The 19,452-nt window shown below is 43.0% G+C and overlaps 1 protein-coding gene across 2 annotated transcripts in view; it reads right to left on the reverse strand.

The window, feature by feature from the left end:
• Window positions 1-19,452, reverse strand: part of ARHGEF3 (Rho guanine nucleotide exchange factor 3) — a 296,536-nt gene that overhangs the window by 164,674 nt on the left and 112,410 nt on the right. Inside the window, exon 1 of one of the 2 annotated variants that reach the window (XM_058561633.1) lies at window positions 3,012-3,128. The exons of the other annotated variant lie outside the window; for it this stretch is intronic. Coding sequence (XP_058417616.1) covers window positions 3,012-3,062 — 51 coding nt within the window. The 5' untranslated portion in view covers window positions 3,063-3,128. Of the gene's footprint in view, window positions 1-3,011; window positions 3,129-19,452 lie in introns of those variants that run through there. 2 annotated transcript variants of the gene reach the window in all.

Below are 19,452 nucleotides of genomic sequence, written 5' to 3' on the forward strand. Positions count from 1 at the left end.
AGTGTGGATTTGAACCCAGCTTGTCAACCTCCAGGATCCAGGTTCTTAACAGTGAGGTCTCTATTGGAGAACCTGGTACCCAGGGAAGTTTAGCACTACCCAAGGTTAACTGCAAAATCTGGAACTTGAACTCCAAACCCCTCACCCCCAGCCCAGTGCTCTCATCCCTGCCACTGTGGCAACACCTTGAGGGGTTGGCAGGGGCTGGGTAGGGTCTGCTAAAAGTAAGGAAGAGGGGTGGGGAACACCAAAGAAAGGCTTGTAAGAGAAGAGGAGGGAATATGAACAAGGCTGCCAAACAGAGGCAGGTGCTCAAGTGATGCGGAGAAGCTAGAATGTGGACAAAGTTATTCAGAAAAAGAGGGCTGACAGCAAGGGTTGGCACACAGGGGCTGCTTCCTGAGCTCTTCCTAAAAGACCTGCCCACCCTGGTCAGCATCGGGAACTGGTTTCCCTAAGTGACATCCACATAGTTTATATTTAGGTCCTAAAGTCACCCATTGTTTCTGTCCCGGTGGACACTCAGGGTCACCACCCTGACCTTGCCCTCTCCGAGTCATACATCTGAGTGTTCAATCAAGAGAGGCCTTTTTAGGATCTAGTTTGAATCAACTTCCCCTTCCATGGCTCCCACTTGGCGTTCTGGGCAAGCTGTAAAAACATGGCTGGAATCAGGGCTTTAAAATGAAGTATTGACCTTCTGTGGAAGATGCCGCTTCCTTTTCTCTAAGAAATCAAACCAGGGCCATGTTTATCTCAGGATATAAGATGTTTCACAGCCCTTTTGTTGCTAACCCCTTACATGCTAAGGATTCATTTCTCTGGTAGCCACCAACACATTCTGTGGTCAATAAGACCTGGGGCAGGGATCACGTTTGCTAAGTGCTGACTCTGTGCTAGGCGCTGTCATGAATCATTTATTAATTTCTCATGACAACCCTGTAAGGTAGGTACTATTTATTATCCCCATTTTCAGAGAAGACAGATTCAGAGAGGTTTGGTAACAAACCCATTACATGGCTTAGTAAGAGGCACAGCTGGGGCTCACACCTGTATCTATGTGGTTCTAAAACCCAAGCCCTTACCCACTACACTCTACCACTTCTCCACAGATAGGAACCACCTTGGCCAAATCTCAGAAGACGGATTTATGAGATCTTTAAAGGGTTTCTCCCCTCCCTTCTTCTCCTTCCACATCCAGTTACCAATTACCCCTCCCACTCCCAGACCCAATTCCTCTAGAACCTTTCCCTGGAGACTCTGAGAGCCAAGAAATGAAAATTAATTTAAAAACATTTTCAAGAGCAGAATAAAGGTGAGTAGCTAGCCAACCAATTACATTTTGAGTTCTAGTTGATATCCTTGGGAAATGTGCTCTTAAAAGCACTCATTAAATCATTTGTCTTTGAAAAAGGGAAGCTATGAGAACAATTTTTGACTTTTTGTGCAAGATATTTGCATACCTTAGATTCATATCAGAGCTAAAATGAGTTTAGGGGCATCTCCATTTGACAGGTGGGGAAACTGAATCCAGAGAAGGCAGTGACCTATAATAGATGCTTCTTATATAGGTGCTAATTGGACCACAGCAAACATCCACCAGAATGGGCTCACTAGCCAAAGGACTGGAAAGCAAAATGTTACTGAAGATGTTGCATGTGATAGGAGATGTGGGAAAGGCCCCATCATTAGAATAACCAGGTAGCACCTGATGGGCAAGAATGATAGTTCTGGATTCATTCTGCCTGAGCTTGAAGCCTGAGCCACTACTAATCAGCTAGGTGACCTTAGGCAAATTATTTATCTTTCCTAAACCTTGATTTTACCATCTGCAAAATGGGGATAATAATAGCCAATCCCTACAGTGTTCAAAGAATTTCACAAGCTAATGCAAGTAAAGTGCTTAGTAACATAAGAAGTATCTAATAAATGTTCGCCATTACGGTATTTTTTAATTAATGTTGCATTAACTATCACTTAGATGTAGTAAATCACTTTAAATGTTGTCAATTTTCATACCTTGAAAGCTCAAAAATTAACCTTGATCAGGTGAGCAAATAGCCAAGTGAGTGAGATGAGAAAAGGAGAAAGGGAAACCACTCAAATCACATGAAAAGATTAAAAATGTATATCTACGATGGTCATGTACAAGAGTTGGAATTAGCATTACAAAAATCAGAAGCATAATTCCGATGAGACGAACAGAAAAAGCAATGGGCATTTCCTTTAGAAAATACTTTTGGCTTATCCAAAGCTTTAACACCTACCCCTAAACAAACAAACAATTAAAAGAGACAGACAGAGTATCAGCCATTAGAAATATAACCCTTCCAGCCGCTCCTTCCAAAATAACCCGAATCAGGCACCAACACTCTTAATGAGAATGGCAGTGAGTCTGAGTCTCCCCTAATATTATCTGACTTCATCTTCCCAATGATGAACACATTCAAAACACCAGGAGCACTTTAAGGAAAGCTACAAAAAAGCAGCTTCAAGCAGAATGAACTTCCAAAACTAAGTCCTGCTATCTTCCAACACAAAGAAGAAAAGATCTTGGAAATCCACTTTGTGATAAAAACAAAAAACAAGGCAGATGCGTCCTTTCTTTCTCTCTTTTCTTTCCCATTATCTGAAAACACTTCTCTTAATAAAAATTAAAATACTAGCGTCATAGAACAGAGTGAAAGACCCCCCTCTCTCTGCTCTCCTCCAATCACAGATGCTGAAGGACGCCCTGACAGCTAGGCACTCCACTTAACTCACCATCTCCACCAAGCACAACCGTTTATGGTCTTAAACACAACCACACAGCTCTTTTCTGATTCATACTAGAGTGAAGCAGAAGTCTGCCCCCATCACGCCAGGTGTTTTTAACAGCAGCTCCCTGCTCAGTTTCTTGGGAGACGAAAAGACAGCTGTGCCCTCCCACACCTCAGCTCCTGGCACCACCCACGGGACTTGGATGAAATTTGGGAGGCAGTCTATCCCTGGCTCAGCTGCAGGGAGCTTACCTGAGCACGGACAAAGAAGCAACACCACACCATGGGGCGCTCCGACCTCATCCACCCGGAGTCCCCCGCCCTTAACTGCGGCGGAGCCCTGTGGATGGGATTCTCTGAGCACAGCAGAGCATGGTTTCCCTGAAGGAACTCCTCCCCGCCACTTGGGCTGCATGACAGGAAGTGACAGGGGGCCATCAGTTACAAGTGTCAGAAGCTGAGAACCACACCAGCCAAGAGCTCCCACCTCCAGCAGTTTCCTCGCCTGCTGCCGCTGTTTTTTCAGAGCACTCTGCCTTCTGGCATTCAAAGGCACACCAGAAATTCAGTTTCTGGCTAACAATCCCCAGTCTGTAAGAAATAAACAATGCTCACTGGGTCCCCACCTAAAGCCATGCTGGGCATTCTGGCAGCTCTAAAGGGTTTGCTGCTAGGATATCATGCCTCAAGTCTGAGCTTTGCAGACCCAAACATCAGGATGAAATGGATAGAGAAGGGATACTGGGAGGAGAACTTTGTGTGTTCAAAGAGGATTCAACAGTCCGCTTGAACTTCACCCAAGAGTCAGCGGTCCTGCCCGGGGTTCAGAGCCCGCACTGAATCCCAATTTCATAGCAGCTCAATAAATGAAAGTGGTGGTAAACACCACACCCATCCGTTTCTTTTTTTCTTAGGCAAATCTTCTCTTCAGAGCCGCTTCAAAATAGCTACTTCTGGAAGCCTCCTTTTCAGTTTTTGACATGGCTAACAAAAAGCTTTACTGCTCTTCTCAGAGTTATTATGGGAATAACTCATGGTTGATATTTCTCATTTTATGAACTGAAGATCTCACCAGAATGAACACCTGGCCCCAGGCCCCTGCCTTTTACAAAACCCAGAGTTCTTGGGTGAGATAGATTATCTCACAGTAAACCACAAGGTTTCAGATGAAAACTATGCCCTGTTCAACCCCTCCCCACAAACAAATCAACACCCTCAACCTCCCTGCATAGTGGCAGTGGGTCTCAAACCTAAGAAGACATAACTCCAGTGTAGCTTTCAAGTACATGTTTTTATTTTTTAGCTCTCTAATGGGGTAGTATCTGACTTACAAAAATCTTTCTAATGCAACTTTTAGCTGCAAAGGGTTAGCCCAGGGTTTCCTGAGGTCTTCTTACAAATGCACAAATTTTTAAGAGCTTTTGCTTGTCTCAACCCTGAGTAGAGTAGGTGGCCCAGCAAAGAGAGAGGGAGGGTTCATTTGAACAACCAACTTCAATCTAAGATTCAACTTCAGAGCTCATAAGAAGCCAGGCTCTTCCCAATCTCAGGCCACTGGCCTGGCCCCTATCATAGACCTCTGAAGAGTGCCTTCTGCCCTGCAGACATTACAGAAGGATGAACCATGCTCTGGTAGTACACAGATGACCCAGTGATGACCGGAGAATAAAATAAATGCTGCCAGGAATTTGCAAAAAAGTGTTGAGGCAGCCAAGAAACAACAGCCTGGCAAATGCATCTTTTTATGGGGCCAAAGTCTGGGAAGGCTTCTCAGAGCGAGAGACTCATGGGCAGAATTCTGAGGGGTGTATTCTGGGCGGAAGAACTGGCAAGGGCAACAGCAGGGAGGTGCAAAACCACAGGGTGCTTTGGAAGAAAAGCAAATGCTTTGCAAGGTCAGGAGCACTGCTCTGATGGGCTCGGGTCTTGCTTCAAGGAGCATGAAGGAGTCCCATCTGTTTGGAGACAGAGGAAGCAAAATCACTGTGAAAAGGCTCAGGCCTTTCAGGCAAGCATCTGGGTCACCTCGAGGCCCATATATGGTACCTACCAGGTCTGGCACCCAGGAAACACTCAGTAATGTGTGTCAAATCAAACACTGGTGTCTACAAAAGGTGGGTTCCAGTCTGTCCTTAGGATCCCCTATTTCCCAAAGCCTGACTCCCCACAAAGCAAGCCTGGGGTAAGCAGTAGCTGTTGGGGGGCGCAGGGAAGGAAGGCATTCCTAAAAAGGCCTGTTGCTCTAACTTCCTACAAAGAAAGCATCCAGAATTTGTACAGACCTGTAAACAACCTGAGATTAGCCAGCTTTGGTGGCAACTCAGCTAATGAAGAATGTCAACCCCTTGAGGACCAACAGAGGCTCCCATAAGCCCAGCCATTCCTCTCCTGGGATTTTCAAAAAAGCCACTTCACGGAGCCCCAGCAGCCAAGGCCAGGATCACCCCAGTGAGGATCCAAAGGAAATGTGACATGACCACAGCACACTAGAGTTCATTTCTTTTCTGGGGGAGGGAGGGCACCTTCACATGAACTAATCCTAGAATGATTAAGCCTAAGTTCCGGCCGCTGACTGTGAATGAGAAAGAAGAAGTGAAACCCGTGGGCTGCAGCGCTTGCGGAAGAGGTGAAACTTGAGTGGGCTCCAGGGCAGGTAGCAGTGGAGAAGGGAGGAAGGGAGGGAGAGCCAGCAGACGCCCTGGCAGGGGAAAATGGGCGCAGCCTGCAGAGAGGAAGGAAAGACTAGGGCATGGCCATTTCCTCTGATGCCCCCGCTTTGACCAGAATTAAGAACTCCAGTAGTGAAATCGGTCCACATAGGCCTCTCAGAGGAGAATTTCAACAACAGGCTCCTACCCTGCAGGGTTCAAGTCCCTTTTGAGCTTTATAATGGGAACTTATAAAGGAACAGGAATGTGGGTCTGCTCTGCGTGGCATCTAGGATACTACCAAATATTCAAACATGTTTTTCTACTGATTTTTAAATTTTAAAAGTAACATAGTGTCATTATAATACATTCAATCCATACGGAAGTATATAGTGTAAAACATGAGTGTTCCCAAAGGCCCTGCTTTTCTCCCCACCCCAAGCCCATTTGCCAAAGGCACCAATGTTACGCACCTCCCTGCTGTTGCCCTTGTCAGTTCTTCCACCTAGAACACCCCTCAGAATTATGCCCTTGAGTCTCTTGCTCTGAGAAGCCTTCCCAGACTTTGGCCCTATAAAAAACGCATTTGTTGTTTCTTGGCCCCCTCAACCCTTTTTGCAAATTCCTGGCAGCATTTATTTTATTGTCTGGTCATCACTGGGTCATCTGTGTACTACCAGAGCCTGGTGCATCCTTCTGTAATGTCTGCAGGACAGAAGGCACTCTTCAGAGGCCCTATGGGAGGGGGGTCACAAACCCAAATGCTTTCGGGCCCAGGGATAAGGTACGGGAAAGAAAAGGCTGGGTAGGCACTGGGGCACCACTGAGAGTGTTTGCCTTAGGTCAGTTCCAGCTTACTGGAGTCCCAAAGAGACTACTGACTCAGGATGACCAGTTTTTCAAGAGAAGCTGGAAATGCCAGGGTTTATATAAAATCTTCCAATTTTTAAAGACTGGCAACTAATTCTTCGTTTTTAAAAATGCTGTACAGTCCACACAAAACACAGTTGCTGGCTGGATTTGACCCAAGGGCCACCAGTTTGCAAACTCGGGCGGCGATCCTTCCAGACATTTCCTTCTAAACACACATAAGTTGATGGGTGTAACATTTTTTATTTTATTTTTTCAAAAATGGAATAACATTATTCTACCACTTGCTTTTTTCACTTAACATCCAGAGCATCTTTCCACATTATACACATTTTAGACCCATACCGCAGAGCACCCAAGGTGGAAGCACCTTAATTCCTTTGCCCCTGGCCTGTGAACATTCAGCAGACACGAAAGACGCACTTGCAACGTCGCCTTTCAGTTGCTCACTCCTCTTACCTCTGCCAACACTGAGAACATAACTCATGACGAAAGTGCACCTGTGCACAGATATTAAAACATCCTAAAGCTACAATTACTGAAACCATAAACAGTGACTGCGGGTTTTTGATGTTTTAATATGAGAACTTACCATGTATTTTTTCATTTAATCTTCACAATTGACCCAAGGTAGGCCTTACTACTACCTCTATTGTACAGATTTTTTAAAACTGAGACTCAAACAGGTGGCATGAGCCTGCCCAAGGCACAGGGTCTAGAGGTGGCAGGGTTGGGAGTAGAGCCCGGAACTGTAGCTTGGGGTGGGAGTGGGGGGGCTGACTTCAGAGCTCCTGCTACATGCACATGGCCCCTGGGACAGACAGTCAGACACCTGCCCCAGGATATGCAAGAATTTGACATGCGGCAAATGTTGGACCGCAAACCACTGGAGGAGAGAAGGATCACTAGCAAGCGGGACAATTCATTTCTTGGAAAAAAAATCCTCATTTTAAAGCTCTACTTCACACTCCTCCAAAATAAATTCTACGTAGAGTGAAATGTGAAAAAGAAAAAAGAAAACTATAGTTCTAAGGATATACTATTTTTCTTTAACTGTGTGGAGCTGAATGATTATATATTTATACATGGGAAATTACCTACGAGACACCTATAATGCAAAAACTGGCCCCTGTTCTCCCACACTTAGTTAAATAACCACACTAGTTACAATCCCTTGTTGGACTCTAAAGAGACTAGTGCCAAAATGGGGACCTAACTAAGATACCACCACACGCTTCCCTTGTCACTGGAACTCAAAGCTATGTGTTTCATGTGTTGTTATTCTACATAACTGAGGGCATTTTCTGGCGAGAAGTTTCAAGTAGTTTTCTCACTAGAGATATTATAAGAAACATATTCAACAGGGTTGTGAGAATTTCATTTACATAAAACAAAATGATGAGATTTCAGTAGAATGACTTCTTCATTACAAGTTGGTGACTAATGGTGATTCTTTCCATTTGAATTTTATTCTGGTTCCTCAATCTCTTTCCTATTTGTACCCAAGAAGGCAGAGATTTCACAAAAGCTCAGAGTTGAATGGAAATTTCAGAGTCTTTGACCATATTCCATTTGATGCCTTATGTTTTTGAATAATTCCACAAACTGAACTAGAAAATAGAATCTCATTAAAATGAAATAGTAGCAATGACCAAATTAAAATAATATATTGCACATCGATTTAGCCAAGATTCTAACATCAGAAAAGCATTATTTCACGGATCTTAGGTTTCTGAGGCTATTGTCAAATTGATGTAGGACTAAGAAAAAACAAAAATGTATGCCGTGGGTGAGAGGTGAGGTACAGTCATACTCTTTGGTGTTACCAGATTGGCAGGAAGGCATAATGCACAGCAAGTCAGTGAGAAATGAAAAGAACTTCAAAGTATTTAGAGCCTGGGAGTTTACTTGCGGTCACACACTTATATCGGATGTCTCCTCCTCAGTGTTAGAAGTGTGGTTAATCCAAGCAAAAGTTGAACAACTACTATGCCCTCCCTCTCCATAAACCATGGACAAACGGGGGGGTCCAGACCCCATCGGGGGCCAGGGGCGTTTGAACACAAGGTGGTTTAACTCAAGAGACTTCAACCATTTGAAAATGTTGATGTTCTTCTAGAGCCCTGCTTAATATCCCAGCTCAACACGATTACAAAATGCAGAGAAGAATGTGGGAGCAGACCTGGCTGCCCAAGGTCAAGAATGAATAAATAGAAAAGTCTTCGTCTACGGTTTCAACACGAGAACTAAAAATAAATGAGGCTTGAACGTGGAAGTCTCAACAGATTGCTAATCGCGGCTAATCTTGAATGCTTATCTTGCCGGTTTTGTTACGAGCAATAGCTTGAGCACTATATTTTTTCTCTTTAAACAAATCTGAACTTTTATAATCAAATTCCTCACATTATTTTGGCAACCGATACATAGACAGCTATTTTAAAAAGTGAACAAAGAAAAGGAAAGCCGTCTTCTGATGTGCACTGGGAAGCAGCCACCAGCCTGGTGTCTGGGGTTCCGCCTCCTTTGTGACCACAAGCAGGAGCAGCCTGGAGAATTTCTGCGTGGAGCAGACTGGGATGCCTGCAAATAAGCTCATTCGATTTATTTCTTAGAAACATGAACACCCTGAGCACAGCTTTTTCAAAGGACTGTCAAGTCCCCTTCATTATACTATCAATTAAAAGTGAAACTCCAGTGGGTTGCTGACCTCTGCCCTATTCTTAGGAAAAAGAAACGTTTAAAAACTGATTAGCTGATATCTATCAGCCAAAGAGCTTCCTTACTTGGAAATGAGACTTACTCTTTGGCATTACAGTACTGTCAAAATTGATTAGAAATGGAAAATCTGAATGTGAGGGGGATGGTATTCCTAACACTTAAATGAATACTCAGGACGATTTTAAAAGGTAATTTGCTTGTGTCAAAAATAACTCTTGACAAACTGAATTTCTGAGTTAAAAATATATAACAAAAGTGAAATCATTTTTATTAAAAAGTTTCTCATCATTATTTTGACTCCAGATATCTCCTTAGGGATAATTTCTGGGAACAACTGGCTGGCTGGAATAATGAACAGTAAATTAATATGGAAGCTCTGTGATTTTTGGCTCTGCCATTTACAAGTTGAATGACCCGGTAAGTCGCTTCTTAACTTCCTTGACCCTTAGTTTCCTCATCTGTAAAACAGGAATAATGATTCCATTATCCCTCACGGGGTTATAGAAGGACCACAGGAATCTAATTGATATACGTGTTTAAAAGCAGAACAAAAGATGATGGGGACATTGGAGGACATTATACTATTTTTTCTATTTTTGTATAAGTTTAAAATTTTCCATAATTAAATATTTTTAAAAAGACAAAAGCACTGTAATAATTTATTTTTTTCAAGCCAAAAAGGAAGTTTTTTTGGTGTAATGATGGACATTAGTTCAAATTTTCCTCTTAGCAAGTTGCAAAGTTGGTACCAAATCCAAAATAGTTTGATTTTTACCCTGATTTGAATAAGAACTGTCAACTGGGCATCTAATAAGGAAAAAGCAATGGCAATTTGCACTTCCCCATTTCCCCTCTTACTTCCAATAGGGGGAAAAAATGAGAAGGTGGTTAAAACTTAAGTTCTCTTTAATTTCTAAATGTTATAACGCTGACTTCCTTGAAATCCCTGTGTCCGTCTAAAAAGTTCAAGACTTCTATGAAAATACCCCAAGAAAATGCCAAGAGACTGAAAAGCGTGCATGCACCCGTGACTCAGAGCATTCATTCTGCCTATACAACAGTGAAAGTGTTTTTCTGTTTTATTTTGTTTGGTATGCATCCATGTGTACTTGAAGAAAAAATATTGTCACTTTTTTCCTTACATTGGAATCAGAAAGGAATCACCAAAACACTGGAAACCAGCAAACCAAGCAAGGGATACTCAGAAAAGGCTTCCAGCTCCCACCCAAGGCAAGCTGACTCTGGTTGGAAGCTCAGCGCCTCCTCCCAGTTAGAGCTGTGCCCTAAAGCCTGTCCCTTTAAGTCAGACTTCCTGGTAAGGCTCAGAGATTTCCGCATGCAGCTTCCTGGAGACGGTATAAGATAAACAATAAACTCTGCAGCAAAATCATGGACAATAAGCCCCACGTGGCCATAACCAGAAGCAATTATAAGCACTGACAATGGCTAGGGCATTTCCAACAGGAATGCAAATCTGTGATAAACATGGGAGAAGCATGCTACCCCACACACCTGCACAAACTAAACTAATTTAAAAAATGGTTCCTAGCCTCTCATCAGGTTGAGAAATAGCTACTTCCAAATTTGGCACTATTTTTTTAAATCATTGTCTAAGAGGAAAACAGTGAGGACTTTCTTAAAGCACCACCACCTATTAATTAGATGAACACTGCTGAGGCCAAGCCAAGTGTCTCCAGGAGTCACTTACTCCATGTGTGTCCGTGAGGAACACATTGGTGGTGCAAATCATGGTATCTACACCAGCCCAGAAGTGGCAGCAATGGTATCCTTGTAGGAGGCGTTTAGTAGTGTAATTTGGGGTTGTTCCTGGTTCCTTGATCCTTCCAAAATTCTCTGAGCTTCCTATATCCTTTAATAAATTCATTTTCTGCTTAAATCAATCAGAACTGGGTTTTATTGCTAGTAGTTAGTTCATGCACACAGAACACAGGATGGGTTAAAGCTCAAGTAACCAGAAACCAATCCCACAGAATGATTTTGAGCATAAGGACTGAATGGCTTCTTTCACACTTCAAATTCAACCCAAACACTGTCTCTTGGCCTACAAGGCCCTGTGTCAATTGGCCCTTCTCACCGTCCTGGACCTCATCTCATTCTATTCTCCTTCCTCTTCCCAAGCTCTGGTCACACTTTCTGTTCCTCATCAGGTTTTTTCCTGCCTTAGGGCCTTTGCACTTGCTCTCCAGAAAACTCCTTCCTCCAACTCTTCACATTGCAGCAGCGTCCTTCTCATAGTTCGATCTCAGCTTAGAGGAGGCCTTCCCTGACCAGGCTGTCTAAAGGACCACATACCACATCCACCATCTTATCCTCTATCATGACACCCTGTTGATTTCCTTTCCAGCACACATCCTGTGATTAACTTATTTTGTTACTAATAACAATAACCACCACCACTGATTGGAGGCTTGCTATGTGCCAGATGCTAGGCTAAGTTCATTTAATTCTATGACTACCCTATGAGAGAGATACTTTTATTATCCTTAGTTTATAGAAGAGGAAACAGGCTCAGAGGAGTTAAGGAAGTTGTCCGAGCTTGGCCGTGAAGGAATAGGGATTTGAACCTAGGCTTACTGCATGGGCTCATTACTACAGTGCTCGTTCAGGCAGCAGTCTGACAGTGACTGAATGGGCCTCGACCATGGTGTAGGCTCTGTGGCCACAGGACAGGCCCAGCTCTCATGCAGCCTACAGCCCGGTGCTCCAGATCTCCCACCTGGTATTCTATCTACTATCCACAAACCTTCCTCAGGGAAGGCACGCAGCCGGGCATGTGGAAAGACGAGGAGGGCATCCTGCACTCAACAGAGAAGTACCCAGCTCTCTGCTCAAAGTGTTGGGCATACAAAAATACCACCGAGGCGCTCGCAGGTCAGAGGGGACGCGGACCTGCAAACAATGCTTGCTGCTCAACCTGCCATGTTCTGCAGCCTTGGAGCACTGGACCACAGAGGAAGCAGCCAGGAACAACTCTCAGGTCTCCCCAGCAAAAGTGCCATTCGAACAGGCTGTTGGGGATCTGTAGGTGATGCCAGGCTGAGGGGAGGGAGGCCAGGGGGCAAAGGAGAGAAGTGGAGAACAACATGGCTCATTCAGGAAGCAGGGAGATATTCAAAGGGCCTGGGGGAGGGACGAGGAGCCAAGCTAGGAATTCCAACTCTATCCTGTAGAAAATGGGGAACCAGAGCGAGCTTTTAGGCAAGAACAGATGCATGACGAGATATAAATTCTTTTTGTCAAGAACAGTGGCCACGGCTGTATAATACTGGTGAGACGGTTTGGTATCCTATTTCCTACATATTTTAAAGTACACACACATAAATATACCAGGTAAAAGCCAGAAAGTGTAACAACAACAAAAAAATTCCATTTCTATGCTTCCCAACTCCCTCTCCTTGCTGAATGAGCAGTGAAATAAATTTGCCCTCCAAACAGGAGTTAAGCACAGCCATTCCCTCCTGGAATGTGAAACTACACAGAGCTCTCACATCGGTAATTTATGGATAAAAGAAGGAATTCCCCCGCTACTTGACTTTACAGCTCCCATCACCTCTGCCCAGATTCCCCCAAAGTGATAACAAGAACCTCACCTCTGGGTTGCGTCATCGTTAAAATGAAAGGCTGATTTTTATTTTTATAAGAATGTACGAGGTTGAGGCCGCACGGACCTCCTGTGTTGAATGAGCACCTGGGGGCTGCAAAACCACGCTCTGAGGCTAGGTGAGACCAGCACACAGCAACAGGCCCTAGGAATTGGCATGCTAAGTTGGCAGCCAAGGAGATCTGCTAAGATCTTGCCAAGGTGGCAAGGGCATAGCATCTGGAAAGTAGATTGGAAATCAATAAAGGCAGTTTAGCACAAGGGTTAGGAACAGAAATTCTGAGCCAAACAACCTGGATTCAAATTCTAGTGCTATGCTCACTGTGTGACCTCTGGCAATTTACTTGACTTCTCTGTGCCTCAGTTTTGTCATCTGTTAAATGGGGATAATAAGAGCACCCAGCACACAAGGTCATTATAAGTATCAAATAAGTCACTTAGAACAGTGCGTGGCACATGACGAGTAACAAAAGCAGCTTCCTAGAGACTGTATAAGATAAACAATTAACTTTTTTTTTTTCCCCCCCAAAGCCCCGGTAGACAGCTGTATGTCGTAGTTGCACATCCATTCTAGTTGCTGTATGTGGGACATGGCCTCAGCATGGCCGGAGAAGCGGCGCGTCGGTGCTCGCCCGGGATCCGAACCCGGGCCGCCAGCAGCGGAGCGCGCGCACTTAACCGCCAAGCCACGGGGCCGGCCCTAAACAATTAACTTTGCAGCAAAATCATGGAAAATAAGCTCCTACGTGGGACAACAAAAAACAATTATAACTGCTGACAATGGCAAGGACATTTCCAATAGGAATGCAAATCCATACAAATAGCTGTTGCTGCTATCATTATTGAATATAATATTTATTATGATTATAAGATGAAAAATGGTAATAATGAAAAATGATACCATATTTTAAAATTATATAACATATTATATCTAACATTATATAATATAGTAATATAATGACATTATTATGATCTGCTTTAACTCAATTTAAGAAAGAATTTGTCAACAAAAATGAGGGGTCTAAGGTGGGGAGCCCCGGAGCAGGGGCCTGGGCAGTGCTTATGCAGTGATTTCTGACCACCTTCAGGTAGAGTGACAGTGACACTAATGTGGACTTTAGAGTCAATTTGCTGGGCCGGAGTCCAGGCTCTACCATCTATGAGCCACAAGCTTGGGAAAGTCACGTAACCCTTAAAACCTTGATTTCCTCATCTCTGCAAAGGGGATACCAATAGTACCTCCTTCACAGTTTGTGTCAAGCACTGGTGCTCAATTGTACACGCATTTTTCACATATAATCTTCCCAGCAATGCTGTGAATTACATACAGTTATGATGTCCATCTTACAAATGAGAAAATCTGCAGCTCAGAGACGTTAATCAAATCACCAAATGGCTAGACTGACATGCAGGAAGTCTAACCTGAGCCAGCACTCTAAGTCAGCCCTAAATTCTGCAGACCTGTGAAGCATAAGGATGCATCACAGCCCCTCTGCAGTACAAGAGGAGAACTAATATGTGCATGGGAATTAGCCTTTAAAAGGGTGTGTGTTTTCGTATTGCCCTGCCCTTATGGCACCTGCTAGGCAGTGCAACTCCCCCTTGTTGAGCACCTACAATGCGCCAGGCTCCATGCTGAGTGTCCCATCACATCATCACCATCTCATCACCATGGCAATCCTTGGAGATAAAGACTGGAGGACATTGAGTCTCAGAGAGGTTGAGTTTCTGGCCCATGGATACAGAGCTTGTCAGTAGCAGCACGTGGACACGTTTGGGCCTGTCCTACTCCCACTTATGCCTGGAGATGCACTCTGAAAACGCCCCTTAATGTCCCTCAAGCTCCCCTCTCCCCCTCATTACCTCCCACTGAAAGCACAAAGCTGCTTATTCTGCACCAGGATAATGACCACGGGGGTTAAGGAGGGTGGTGGTGCAAACTATAATTACTGCAGACAACAATTTGCATTCCAAATCTAAAATGTGCTCAGGGCCCCCCTTGAGCCCCGTAATCAGCTTAGCCTTTGCCCAAATCTCTCTTGAAATGAAGACATACTCGACCAACAGAGCCACAGTGGGGTTTGGAAAATACGCCTCTGCCGCCGGTGAACTGTCACCTGAGGAAAAACCATGCCGAGAAATGGTCAGGGCTGTGCGGGATTTAAACCCCAGAGAGGTCAAATTCCTCTGTCTCAGAACAAAGGAAACAGCAGCCAGGACAGTGGACGGGCAAGGCAAGACCGGTAAATAACCAAAGGCAGGAAATGCATTACATAACACACAGGCCTCAGTGCAAGGTGGAATGGACACCCTTCCCTCCTTTATCACAAGTTGCTGTTTTGCCTACAAGTCGCGTGTCAGGAGTGGTGGCCTTGCTGCCCAGGACAACACAGGACACCCACGTGATCAGCGAAAGGCTTACTATATGCACATTGTGAGAAAAAAAAATACATCCTCTGCCTTAGAGAAAGAGGTCCAGGAGGACCTTTCCATGGACAAAGAATGCTATGATTTGGGTGCTTCCCAGTGGGAAGGAGGGTGTAGTAAGGGGAGGGGGGATGTAGGATACCAGAATTTTCAACCCCGCCTGTGGCTTCTTTCACTATATCTGAATCACAGAGGGATTTGTACTAATAACATTGGTTCCAAGCGGCTAGACTCCTGGGTGCTGGTAACTGAAATTCACCACAGCCCCACTTTTGTTTACTAGAGAAAGAGGACAAACCACATGTCAATTTCCATCACCCCAACCCTGACCGAAGACTTTCATATGAAACCCCTACTGAGTTGACGGCATCTGCAAGCTGAATCTAGACTGTCCTAAAAATCAGAGTATTTCACAGACTTTATTGTGCCCACAAATCACCTGGGGATCTTGATAAAATGCAGATTCTGATTCAGGTCGGGTGGGGCCTGAAACTGTGCGTTTCTAACAAGTTCCTAGGTGCTATTGCCGCTACTGCTCCATGAACCACACTTTGGGAACCTTTGCTAGGAGACACACTAATGGCTCAAGTAGGCTGAAAAAAAAAAAGTATTTCTTATGTTTCTACAGTCATGATAAAGTGGTGACTTCACTCTAAGAGCAAAGAAGTAAACTCAAGCACTACACATCTTCAAAGTTCTTGTTTCCAGACTGTTGCCAAAACCTCAGCACTTGCAAGTTATCTCATTGGTGGTTAACAGGATGACGGTTCTTGAAGGAAAACCTTGTTTAGATGCTTAACTAAGGAAAATCCAGCAGATCTTCTCTTGTTCGAAGTTTCTGGAATAGCCCTGGATCCTCTGAGGTTCAAAAGACTTGAAGCATCAAAGTACAACGTAGCCGAGTATCTTGCCTTTGCCAATGTTCTCATTCACTGATGCTTCTCTCCTGTTCAGCAGGGGGCCAGCCCACTGCAAGCACAGCCATGCTCTAGAGGCAGAGTAACCTGCTAACCCAGCCCTCCAGCTGTGGCTGTGGCCTCTTGGGGACTTGCAATGCCTCACCAGTCACTGGTTGCACCTTCCCAACCAGACAGGCACCTTAATAAAATCACTCAACTAATCCAATGCATTTTTTTAAACCTAGCTAGAGCTGGCTGCCCTGTCCCGTTATGTAAACAGTACACAATGAATTGCTGATAGCATCTCCTCATCATTGCCAACATAAACTCTGCTGGGCCAGCAGAAATGAGCCCACATGACTGTAAGCAACAATGATTGCATGAGTTTGTTTAAATAAACACAACTAACAACAGGTGAATATGTTTTTATCTCCTCCTGTTGCTAAACCAGAGACCTCTGAGATTGAGTTCTTCTAGAAGCAAAACCAGTGTCAAGTGTAAGGAACAGAAGACAGCTAATGGAAGAATCACCCAGAAAGCCAACTTTGTGTTTCTTTCAGAAACACACATGTAGACACAGATTTTTAGAATAAGTAACTAGAACTACTAAAATCAAATTATTTGAGATACTTGCATTGCCTGTTTCCTGCCTCACAGCAAGGATTTTCTTTCCTATTCTTGTCCCCTGCACTTTTTGATATTTGCCCTTTGAGTTGGGTAGTGGAAAGATTTCTTGGTTTATTAAAGAAGTTTGATACCACTAAATAGCACAAAACTACACATAAGAGATATAATAGGCAACAGCAGTCTTTAAACAAAAAGCCTAACATAGAAAAAAAATGCAAGCGGACAAGTGAAGGGAAATGGGCATTTATTAAAGTACAGCGATGATATTCAAATAGTAGGTATGCTCAGTGGAGGGGATTTGTTGTCAGAATGACTAACGTAACAAGATGAAGAAGTCATTTCCTGAGCAACGGGTGTCAGGAGAAAAAGAAGAGCAAATCGAGGACAAGTATTTTAGTGGCGCATATGCAGGGCCTCTTAGTCATTCTGGATAATGAGATAGTTTAAAAAGATGGAAAAAAAGACATGACATCAAGACTATAAGAATAGGCAGCAGGAGGCTTTATTATGTTTCAAGAACAGCAAATCTCGTCCATCTGTACCAAGTCTGTAGACTTCAAAAGACTATTCCAGCCTAAAACTCAAGTTTTTCCTTCCTGAGTTTTAGAATTCGGTGATAAACTTATTGATGCCTGGCAAAGATTTCGCCCCAAGAAAAACACGTTTGATTTTAATTACACAAGTTCCACGATGGGAAACACATTGTGGGGCACAGGTTATTTTTAAAAAGCCAAGTATCTTTTTGACCCCAAAATTCCTTAGCCAAGTTTGCAATCTGCAGTCTTCTGAGTTTCAATAATAAATTAAACCGAAGAGGAGGAATACACAGGCTGCCACACTACGTATTTTTCTCTAATTTTCCCAAAGTGATATTCCAAAGTATTGTCCCAAGCTATCATCCAGAATCCATAAAAATAATGTGCCCCAATTCAGTAAGATGCAATTGAGTTACCCATTAATTCTTTGGAATATTAACTCTTTTTGAGATGATTGTTTTAGAACCATGATTTCTCTCCTGGCTGAGTACACAGTATTCATTCTTATTGAGGTGCTTTCCTCCACTCTCAAACATACAAGTAAGATTTATGGACTTTTTGGTTGTTGTTGTTGGAAAAGGAAGAAAAAATTCCTTCAAGGTCACCTTTACCAAGTTCTCACATTTGAAACTCCTCCACAAACAGATGCCATATTCTTAAATTCCATCTTAAGTAACCATGGGATTTAGGCCAACTCATTGAATTTCTGACTTAGATTTATTCCTGTTGCCTGTTAGGGATGACTTTTATTCTTAAACCTTAAAACCTGAAACTCTACTTTAAAATTATAGTTCAAATATTTGGCTTCTCACCTCAGTTTTTCTTTCCTTTGATTACAAAAATTATGTGTGCACCTTGTAGAAACTTGGGAAAATCAAAACAAAACAAAGAAAAAATGTCGCTTACAACCTCACTTACTGAGAGGAAACCATCATTAACATTTTGGCATATTTTCTTTCAGTCCTTTCAAACGAATTTTTTTTCATAGCAGAATCATTACTGTATATATAATTTTGTTTCCTGTTTTTAAAAAGATAACAATAAACATTTTCCCTAAATTAATACTCTTCTTCAACATTCCCTTACAGCTGCGTAATATGCACTCATATGGATAAAATATAATTTACACACATAATTGGACATTTAGACTTTTTCCATTTTTTCTATCGTTATAAGGACCGCTGCACTAAACATTTTTGTGCATAAATCTTAATCCACATCTTTGGTGACTTCCATAGGATAGATTTCTAGAAGTGGAATTATTGGATCAACAGCTATAAATATGTTTACAGTTCTCAACACACATAGCTTTCCAGAAAGATGATCAAGTAACAATGCCACTCAACGTCTGTGAGAGCATCCGTCCTACTGCACCCTCACCATTTAAAGTTATCACTTTAAAAACTGCTGATTAATTCTGTAAGTGAAAAACAACACTTTAAAAATTTCCAATCCTTAGACTGACCTGCTGAGGTCAACGATTTCAAATGTTCCCTCAGTATGAAAATAATCTTTTATCCTTCAAAACACGATGTTAATTTTTCTCACATATAAAAATGCAATCAAAACCACAAACATGAGAAGAATGTAGTCATTTGTCGGATGTTTTCACTGGGCAACTAAGGTGCTTTTAGTGAAGAAGCCAAGAACAGCCAGTTCGATGTACCAGCCTGTGACAGTACGGAGAGACGCCCAGTACAGAGAGATGCAGGCAAAATAAATTCAGAACTGACTCCATGGCCAAACTTCACAAGATATGTAAGATCTGAATTAACATAAGTCAACACCTATCCGAAGGAATACATCAGAATATTCAAGAATATGTCCAGACTACATTTAAAATTCATTCAACAGCTTTTTACACAAGATATTGTCTTTCCTCCCTCTAAATTGGTGCATATTCCCATATACATCAGGTATGTCTTTTTTATTTAATGGCACGTACGTGCAAAGAGCAAATGGTCCAGACTCAGTCTCCCAGAACCCAGGGCCTGAACTGATCACTCTGTAACATGGAAAAATACTAGATAAGTGGCAAGTTTTTCTACTATACTGGAAATGTTTTGGTGAGAAAGAGAATGTTTCCCTACATTCCCTTTCCAGAAATTTGTCCCACTTTCCCCAATGTTACCCACAGCCCCTGCTGAGTGAGTATAAGGTAATAGCAGTAGTAGCAGGGGAAAAAAAGTATTTATTGAGCACTTACTATGTCATAGACCCAGTGCTAAAGACTTGATCTGAAATATTTAATTTAATCCTTATAAGAACCCTATGAGCTAGATACATTTGTCAAATGAGAAATCTGAGTCTCAGTGAGGTTAGTTACTTGCCCAAGCTGGCGAACGG

This window comes from Diceros bicornis, chromosome 2 (assembly GCF_020826845.1).
Source record: "Diceros bicornis minor isolate mBicDic1 chromosome 2, mDicBic1.mat.cur, whole genome shotgun sequence".
Lineage (NCBI taxonomy): Eukaryota > Metazoa > Chordata > Mammalia > Perissodactyla > Rhinocerotidae > Diceros > Diceros bicornis.